General features: G+C 51.8%; 1 protein-coding gene across 1 annotated transcript; it reads right to left on the reverse strand.

Annotated features, from left to right (window-relative positions):
* Positions 1 to 41: 41 nt before the first annotated feature.
* On the reverse strand, positions 42 to 9403 carry MIEF2 (mitochondrial elongation factor 2). The gene is made up of 4 exons (XM_032230671.1): positions 9268 to 9403; positions 4095 to 4361; positions 2583 to 2754; positions 42 to 1567 (listed from the first exon to the last, which is right to left on the reverse strand). The coding sequence occupies exons 2-4, from the start codon at positions 4239 to 4241 to the stop codon at positions 516 to 518; spliced, it is 1371 nt and encodes a 456-aa protein (XP_032086562.1). The 5' UTR covers positions 4242 to 4361; positions 9268 to 9403; the 3' UTR covers positions 42 to 515.
* Between the last annotated feature and the right edge of the window lie 105 nt (positions 9404 to 9508).

Raw genomic sequence — 9508 nt, forward strand, 5'->3', positions numbered from 1 at the left:
AGCAGTATTGAAAACACCACAAGTTTACATCAGAAGTTGGTTCCTGGGTGCTCAGAAGCAACCTGAGCTGGTTCGCTCGCTCGCTTTATTGATTGATTGATTCGTAAAAATCAGAAAAATCTTCTGCCAAGCAGAGACCCCATCGCTCAGGGGGCCCTGGAGAGGGCACGACGTTCAGAGGTGCCCAGCCACACGATTTCAGAACTCAAGCAATGGGGAAAGCCGAGAGGAGGGAAGGGGGGGATCAGCTACCCTCTGCCACCTCAGCCCTCCAATCCTGCCCTAGGGAGAAAGGACACGCTGCTCCCCGGAGGAGATCCGCTCCGAATGGGGGAAAGAATCCGGTCAGAGAGCGAGTACAAAGGGCTTACAATCAAGGGCCGTTTTACTTCCAGCAGCTAATACTTTCATTTCATTCGGTGCAAAAGAATTGCAATGGGGGGAGGGAGGGAGGGAGGGGTGTGCACGGATGTCCCTTTCAAGTCTTCTCCATCGAAAAGGAAGGTCTGTCCACTCTACAGACCCAGCCCCTCCGCGAGGCTTGGCGCGGCCAAAGCCTCGTACAAGGTGCAGCCGATCTCGTCAATCTCCTCCGGGAGCAGATGGCTCAACAGGTCAACCCTCTCGTCGAAAAAGCAAGGGAGGGAACCTTTGGCCAGGTACTGGACCAGCTCCTCCAAGACCTGCTGGAGCCTGAGGGCCAGCACGGCCTCTGACCAGTCCGTCTCCGTTCGGCTCAGGTGGAGGATCACGTGAGTCAAGTCACTGCCGGTGATTCTGCTCCAGAACGGGTGTTTTTCAAAAGTGGCCTTCAAGATGAGGAGGCAGCACCGCCGGATGCCTCCGTCCGCGGCGTCCAGCTCCTTCAGCTCTGAAACCTCCGCCGCGTAAAAACTCCGCCGCCAGAGGTTCTCCACCGCTTCTCCAGAGAAGGTGGCGAGGAAGGTCTTGCCTTCCGTTTCCACTACCGGGCAGAGGGTGATGTCCAGGAGGACCTGTTCGTGCCTGACTTCCAGCTTGAGCTCCCTGGGAGCCATGGAAGGGCGCACGATGCAATCCAGCAGGCTGCCGATGACCGGCCAGTTGACCGAGGCCACCAAAGTCTTCAGGAGGGCATCGTTGATAGAATTGGACGATAGGTACCCACCTACAATGAACTTGTCCCAGGGGCTACTCCCCCGTGTGAAGTACTCCAGGCTACTCCGTTTGATCATCCCGTACCACGGGTTGTCCAGGAGCGTCTCTTCCCCACCGATCAAGTGCCAAAGGTGGTCTTCTAGGACCAAGGGAAGGTTGAAGACCACCTCTAGTTGGTGTTGGCCAACGAGGTCATCGCAAAGGTAGCCGCTCAGGGAAATATTCCCAAAGGGCAGGTCCAAAGACTTGTTCTTCAAGAAGGACTGCAGCTCCACCCGGATGTCTTCTGCCAGCTGCTTCCCCACAGCCTTCTCCGTCTCGGAGACGTAGACGTGATCCCTGTAGAAGGAGAGGAGTTTCTCCTGAAGGGTGAGGCAGAGCAGGGACTGCCCCGAGGAGACTCCCGAGGACAGGATGAGGTCTTTGGAGTCTGCAAGGAAGACAGAGAAAAGGATGTCAGTCACAGGATGTGACCCGTCAAAACCGCGCTCGACTAAAGCGCGCCCGATTAAACCGCGTCGCTGACGTCATCAACAGGGCGACAACAGCGAGCGCGGAGAAAGAAGGGTGCTTTAAATAGCGCTTTGAAAGCAAGCCGATTCAACTTAAGGTAAGGGTTAGGTTAGGGTTAGGTTTAGGGTTAGGTTTAGGGTTAGGTTAAGGGTTAAGATTAGGTTTAGGGTTAGGTTAAGGGTTAGGTTTAGGGTTTAGGGGTTAATTTTAGGTTTAGGGTTTACAGCGTGCTTCTGTCTCCGCGCTGTTGTCGCCCTATTGATGACGTCAGCTACGCGGTTTAGTCGGGCGCGGTTTAGTCGAGCGCGGTTTTGTGGTGGAACCGTCACAGGAAGCCAACGTCCGGTTCATTGGCCAGAAAGATGGTCTAGCTCTGGGGATCTCCAGTCTTGGCCACTTCAACTCCCTGAGTTCCTCCGCCAGCAAAGTCTTAAAATGGACACGGTTGGAGACCCCTGTTGTAGTTCTTCTGAGAGCAGGTCAAGAATGGACCCAGGGCAGTGGGGAAATCCCCATTTTTTTACTACCGGTTCTGTGGGCGTGGCAGGGGAAGGACACTGCAAAATCCCCATTCCCTCCCCACTCGGCCAGCCAGAGGCGATATTTGCCAGTTCTCCAAACTACTCAACATTTCCGCTGCCGGTTCTCCAGAACCTGCTGGATTTCAGTCCTGAACCAGAGGCCCGAAGAGCTGCTGGGTTCTCTTTCCTTACTTGTGTTCAAGCCAAAGCTGGACAATCATTAACCAGGAATGTTTTTATTTGGATTTTGGTACTTCTTGGGGAGGATGGGGGTTAGGTATTTGGGGTTCAATTGTACAAGGCCACCTAGGAGAAAATACACCCCACCACCGGAGGATTGGAGCATGTTTCCTCATGAAGGGCCCCCATCCTGGAAAGACCAACTCACACACACACCCAACTCAACCTCACCTGGCACAGGTGCAGCTCTGGCGGGGGACAGCAGGGGCTCCTCCAGATCCTGCCTCCGGGATTTCGGCGCCCCCTTGATCAGGCTGAGCTCCTGCCAGCTCTCCTCCAGGGATTTCTGCTTGGCTTTCATGTCGTCGTCGTCCCCCGGCGGGCTGGTGGCTCGGTCAATGAACTGTAGAAGGAGAGAAGCCCCCCCACTCCCCAGTTAGCAGGAGCTGCTCTTCTCCGGAGGCAACGCCACCCTTGGCTGAACGGGGATTTTTCGCCCCCAGCCAGACGGTTACGAGGTTTCATCGGGGAAACATCTGGGTCTCCCAACAGGTTACTTCCAGGCTGCTCTGCAACCAGGCACATGCACACACACACACCCCAATGTCAAAATAAGCTCTGAAGGGCAAAGATCTTGAGAAGGGACTGAAGCAACCCTAAATCTTGCCCAGCTGCCCATTTCATGTCTAAACATCTTGCCTGTATCTTTAGCCCCCCCCCCCCCCTCGTCACCGTCCCCCCGAGTTCATTTTGCAGTATTCAGGTTGGTTGGTCAACCCTTTCAAAGTACAGGAAGTCCCCGACTTACAACAGTTCATTTACTGACCAGTTAACGACGGCACTAAAAAAAAGTGGGAGTTATGACCGTTTTTCACGACTGTTGCAGCCTCTTCCCCTCTCCTCCCCCCACCCCCCGGGTCACCTGATCAAAATCCAGACGTTTGGCAACAGACTCATATTTATGACCGTCTGGACAAGCAAAGTCAGTGGGGAAAAAACATCACTTCACAACTGGGTTATGGGGCAAAACTCACTTAGCAAACATCTCGCTTAGCAACAAAAATTCAGGGCTCAATTGTGGCTTTTTAATCAAGGACTCCCTGTTCCCCTCCCTACTTTTTACCCTTCTAAAGAGGCCAAAAGTGGGATATTTGAAGAACTGGCTGGAAAGGCCGTAACCTGCGTCATGAAATTGAAACGGAGATGGCAACGGGGTGGGGTAGGGGGGGGGTTCTGCTCGGTTAATCCCTCCGCTTTCAAGATAGGAGACTCCCGGCCTGTTTTGCTGGCAGCCGAACGAAGGATTTTATTTATCCCCGAACTATCCCAACAAACGCACGCACAGCAGGCGCAGGGGTGCCCCCCCGCCCCTCGGTCCCACCCATTTAATGCTCCGCTGAGCCACGACAGAAGGGGAAGCATTAAAAGAAAAATGGCATTTGTGGGTCTTTTACAAATTACAAATCCACAAGTAATCTCCGCTGTGCGTTCCAGCCAAAAAGAGGCCAGCGGAAATATTTAGGGCGCAAATAGAATTTCCCAAACCCGTCCAGAGCGAGGATGGAGGATGCGCTTCCGTGGGCCTGGCCAGCTGAACAGAGACGCACGTCGTATGCTACACACTCGCAACTCACAACAACCATTAGCAAACGGCAGGTAACAACAAACAGGACACCCCCCCCCACCACCACTTAAAGGCTGCTTCGTCATTGCACACAAAAGAGAAGGGCCGGTTGGTCTCACCCTCTTGACCGCAAGCGTTGCCAGGGCCAACACAGCTGCGCCGCTGACCCCCAGCACCACCCGGGCGTTGGCCAGCACCAGGTCCACCAGGCTGCCCAGGCTGCTCTCCTCCTGCCTCTTGCCCTGCTTGCCGGCAAAGGTTGCCATCGTCCGTCCTCAGAAGCCAGTGCCAAAGTAGTCAGTGCCAGAGAAAAGTCTTTATGGGCGCCAGCAAGAGAAGGCAGGAAGATTCAAGGAGGACCGGGGCATTCTTGGAAGCCTTCAGACCTGGAAAGAGACAGAGAAGAGAATGAGCTACAGAATGATCCACCTGGCAATCTCAGTGCTTCTCAACCGTGGCAGCTTCTAGATGGGTGGACTTCAACTCCCAGAAGTCCCCAGTCTGCATTCTCTCTCTCTCTTGCTCTATCATCTGTCTGTCTACTTATCTAGCTATCATCTATCTATCTTCTGTCTGTCTGTCTATTTATCTATCTATCATTTATCACCTATATTCTGTCTGTCTATCTATCTTCTGTCTGTCTCTGTCTGTCTATATCTATCTATCTATCTATCTATCTATCTATCTATCTATCTATCTATCTATCTTCTATCTATCATCTATCACCTATCTTCTGTCTATCTGTCTATCTATCTTCTCTCTGTGTCTGTCTGTCTCTATATCTATCTATCTATCTATCTATCTATCTATCTATCTATCTATCTATCTATCTATTTCTCCATACTTCTATCGCTCTCTATCGCTATCTCTCTATCTCTCCATTTCTCCATCCATCTATCTATCACTCTATCTCTCCATCCATTCAGCCATCTCTCCATCTATCTATCTATCTATCTATCTATCTATCTATCTATCTATCTATCTATCTATCTATCTATCTCTGTCTATTTCTCCATACTTCTATCACTCTCTATCGCTATCTCTCCATTTATCCATCCATCCATCCATCCACCCATCTATCTATCTCTCCATCCATTCAGCCATCTCTCCATCTATCATCTATCTATCTATCTATCTATCTATCTATCTATCTATCTATCTCTGTCTATTTCTCCATACTTCTATCACTATCGCTATCTCTCCATTTATCCATCCATCCATCCATCCATCCATCCACCCATCTATCTATCTCTCCATCCATTCAGCCATCTCTCCATCTCTCCATCTATCATCTATCATCTATCTATCTATCTATCTATCTATCTATCTATCTATCCATCCATCTATCTATCATCTTTATATCCATCCATCCATCCATCTACCTACCTATTCATCTACCCACCTACCTACCATCTATCTGTCATCATCGTGTTTCTCAACCTCGGGACCTTTGAGAAGGGTGGACTTCAGTTCCCAGAATTCCCCAGACAGCTTAGATTATATATATATATTTTGCCCTGGCCAACATTAGTTACACGTTGAAGGATTGCTGGAGGCTGCCCCAAAGTCACCAGGGACCAAAAATGTAATAAATATCAACCTGGGATGATTTCAAAGTGAACAAAAAACATCCTTATTTTGGTAGGAGCTTCTCTTCGGGGGGGGGGGGGGAGGGGGGGTCTCCACTAGTCAGAGCTGGGTTATCAAGCAATCTTTTGCAACCTTTTAACGTGGGTGGGCTTCAACTCCCAGAATGCCCCAGCCCATCTGCTGCACGGTACCCACCCAAGGAAGAGTCGGTCAAGAGTCTGTCCGCCAGCTGCCAACCTTGGTGGGGCCAGGGCGGTGCCTCCCTCCCCCACCACAATCCCACTGGCATTTATGAGTCGGAACACTGTGAGACGTCGCCGTGGGGATCCAGAACCATGCAAAATCCAGCCCGGATCATGCCAGCCACAGAAAATCGGTCCCGATGGCTTGGAGCCGAGGTGGCGCAGTGGTTAAATGCAGCACTGCAGGCTACTTCAGCTGACTGCAGTTCTGCAGTTCGGCTGTTCAAATCTCACCGGCTCAGGGTTGACTCAGCCTTCCATCCTTCCGAGGTGGGTGAAATGAGGACCCAGACTGTGGGGGCGATATGCTGACTCTGTAAACTGCTTAGAGAGGGCTGAAAGCCCTATGAAGCGGTATATAAGTCTAACTATTGCTATTGCTAACTGCTATTTATATCTCTATCTCTACCGATATCTCTATCTATCCATATCTATCTATCTATCTATCTATCTATCTATCTATCTATCTATCTATCTATTCCATACATACATACATACGTTATTCTATTTATCTGAATGCCTATCTCTCTCTCTCTCTCTCTCTCTCTCTCTATCTATCTATCTATTTATCTATATATATATATTGTATATCTATATCTATATATCTATATTAAAAAGAGCCGAGGTGGCGCAGTGGTTAAATGCAGTACTGCAGGCCACTTCAGCTGACTGTTATCTGCAGTTCGGTGGTTCTAATCTCACCTGCTCAAGGTTGACTCAGCCTTCCATCCTTCCGAGGTGGGTAAAATGAGGACCCAGATTGTTGTTGGGGGCGATATGCTGACTCTGTAAACCGCTTAGAGAGGGCTGAAAGCCCTATGAAGCGGTATATAAGTCTAACTGCTATTGCTATTCCCTCGTCCAGGTCCAGAGGTCCTCTGCTACAGATGAAGCCCTGAAGCCAGCAGGGTCTGCCAACCAGATGCCCCCGGAAACGTCCTTCCCTGGAGCTCCGTGGGTTCTCCCACCCGCTCCAAGGACGAACAGCTCAACTCCTCCATTCCGGAGCAGACGGGGTCAGGTTTCTGGATGCTATTTGTGAAGCAGGGTAACCATATCCCGGTGCTCCGGCAGCCTTCCCATGGCCAGCCGGTCCCCAAGGCTGGAATCAAGGCAGGGATGGGCCAGACACCACGGACGCTCAACCAGAGAACCCCTAAGCATGTGCAGAGCGCACCGCCCGGTAACTCGCTTACAAATAAGAACCGGTTTGCATATGAGAAATAGGCGTCTGCTCCATTTTAAAACAAGTTGAGCTGATCAGTCGCCTTCTATTTTTACTGACAACAGAGGCCAGAAGGGGGTGAACCATTTTGGCACTGTATGCCCAAACTGGAACACCGGAGCACCAGAAGCCCAAATACCAGCTGGCCCCTGTGCACATGCCTGTTTTTTTGGCGATTTGGGGGGCGTTTTTCGGGCCATTTTCAAGCTGTTTTTCAGGGCCTTTTCAAGCTGTTTTTCAGGGCCTTTTCAAGCCTGAAAAACAGCCAGAAAATGGGTCAAAAAACAGGCTGAAAAAGCCCCCCCCCCAAACAGCCTGGTTTTTAAACCAGAAAAGCAGCTGTCGACAGCAGGCGTGTCCAGAGAGGGCTGGCAAGGATGCCAGAGGTTCGCCATCACGGCCATCGGCCTTAGTTGCCCAGTTCACACATGCATAGGAGAGGATCTTAAAGCTAAGGCTTATAGCAGTGTTTCTCAACCTTGGCAACTTGAAGATGTCTGGACTTCAACTCCCAGAATTCCCCAGCCAGCGAATGCTGGCTGGGGAATTCTGGGAGTTGAAATCCAGACATCTTCAAGTTGCCAAGGTTGAGAAACACTGGCTTATAGATTTCTTTCCCTTCCGATCTTTCCATCAAGCTGAATGCAGGCCATCAAACTCGGTTCATTTTGTGCCTGCGGTGCTTCCAGCAGCCGATTTCTTAGAGGGGAAACTAACCTACCCCCCCCCCCTTTCTTCTGGGATCAAAGGAATTCTTACTTGGACCAGATCTGCAATTTTAGGGATAGATCCGCTATCCCAGGTTCCCCATCCCTGCCATTTCAATTCCCCCTTTATTATTGTTTTAATTCTGTTTATGACCTTGGGTATGCTTGAAAAATATTTTTTGGGGAGGGGGAACTAGAAAAAGACCTTTCCTAGGCTTAGTCCTAGAATCTGGCACCTCTTGGGCGAGGCCGGGGATCCAGGGGTGGGTCTCACCCCTTCTCTCCAGATCTCAATATGCACCATCAAGTAATGCACCAGCCAGCAAAGCGACAGTCTGTAGGCTCTGCATCCCCCCACCCCAGCCTTTCCATCACACCAAACTGATCCCACCCACCCGCCCACCTCTCTGAGAGTCCGAGAGCTTTGTGCCCACAAGGCTGTTGCAAAATTACGGTCGCGTCCGGAAAGCAGAAAGCAAAAATCTCAGAATTTTGGGGCAGGAAATTAGATCCGTGGTACAAAATGGGTCGGTGGGATGGTGATATCAGGGACCCTAAAGTGGAATCCAAAAATGAACGGGGGGCGATGCAGCACGGAATTGAGTTGCCTTAGCAAGCCAGGAGGCAGATTCCCCCCCCCCCTTTTTTTGTGAAAAGCTATAATAGGAGGTGTCACGCTAGAGACCTTAGCAGAGGCTGCAAATTCCAATCCGCTCAGGCCTTTGTGGTTACTAGAAAAATGTGTTTATTTAGGAAATGCCCACAGCTGCCAGTGGGAAAGAATTCTGGGTGGCTAACAACCAGCACGCAAGGAAAACACCGCACAATATGACCCCCTAAGCTGAACAAAAGGTGAAAAATAATAATGCAATCATCTAGCCGTTGCATAACTGACCCATAACAGAAAAAACCCTCAATTGGGCTCCACAAAAACCTCCTGGCCCTGACGCCTGGGGAAGAGCCAGCACTTGGGACCTTATAGGTTTTTTTTTGGGTGGGGGGCAGGTGCCAAGACAGAGGAGGAGAGCTTGCAGAGCAAAGAAGGCACGCCAACCCTGCAGAGACGGCCGGTCTTTGTTAAGAAGAGACCCAAGGCGAAGGCTTTGAAAGCAACCCCCCTGTCGGTTGTCTTCAAAGGGCCCTGGCACCTCAGCCCCCTCCTCTCCACCAAAGGGATTCCCCCCCCACGTTACAAAGCGGCCCCCAGCAGTCTCCTCGCGGGCCAAGCCCCCCTTTAAGCCCGAGGCTCCTTGGAGGAGGACTCTGACCTGGGGCTGAAGGGCCCGGAGCACGTAGACGTGCGCAGCTTCCCGGACATTAAACCAACAGAGGCAGGTCTGGAGATGGGAAATCCCGCAGCCCTTCAGCCCTTCCTCATTTCAAGGCGGCTTTTGAGCCCAGCCGAGAAGACCCTTCCCCTCCCCAGCGCCCTCCCAAGACCGCCTCCATTCTCAAGACCCCTCCTCTTCCAAGACCCCCGCCTTTTCCCCTTGCAAGACCAGACCCCCCCAAAGACCCCCGAGCGTACCTTCCGGAGCGGCTCCCGCCGACCCTCCACCGCCCGCAGCCAAGCGCGCAGGGGTCTCGGTCCGACACGGAACGGCAGCGAGAAGCTCCGCCCCTCTCCCCGCGCGACCAATAGCAGCGCGCCCGCCCGCTCCCAACGTTCGATTCCGAACGCCGAGTATCTCCTGCCGCTTCCGCTTCCCCGGAACTGCGCCGCCTTAAAGGGGCCGCGCGCTTATTCCGCCCGCAGGCGCTGTGCAGGT

Source organism: Thamnophis elegans, chromosome 14, assembly GCF_009769535.1.
Source record: "Thamnophis elegans isolate rThaEle1 chromosome 14, rThaEle1.pri, whole genome shotgun sequence".
Taxonomy (NCBI): domain Eukaryota; kingdom Metazoa; phylum Chordata; class Lepidosauria; order Squamata; family Colubridae; genus Thamnophis; species Thamnophis elegans.

Coding starts and splice junctions, on each gene's coding strand:
- MIEF2 (XM_032230671.1), bottom strand. CDS start 4,241: ATGGCAACCTTTGCCGGCAAGCAGGGCAAGAGGCAGGAGGAGAGCAGC. Junction 2,755..4,094: donor CAACGCTTGCGGTCAAGAGG/GTGAGACCAACC, acceptor CTCCTTCTACAG/TTCATTGACCGAGCCACCAG. Junction 1,568..2,582: donor CAGAGCTGCACCTGTGCCAG/GTGAGGTTGAGT, acceptor TCTTCCTTGCAG/ACTCCAAAGACCTCATCCTG.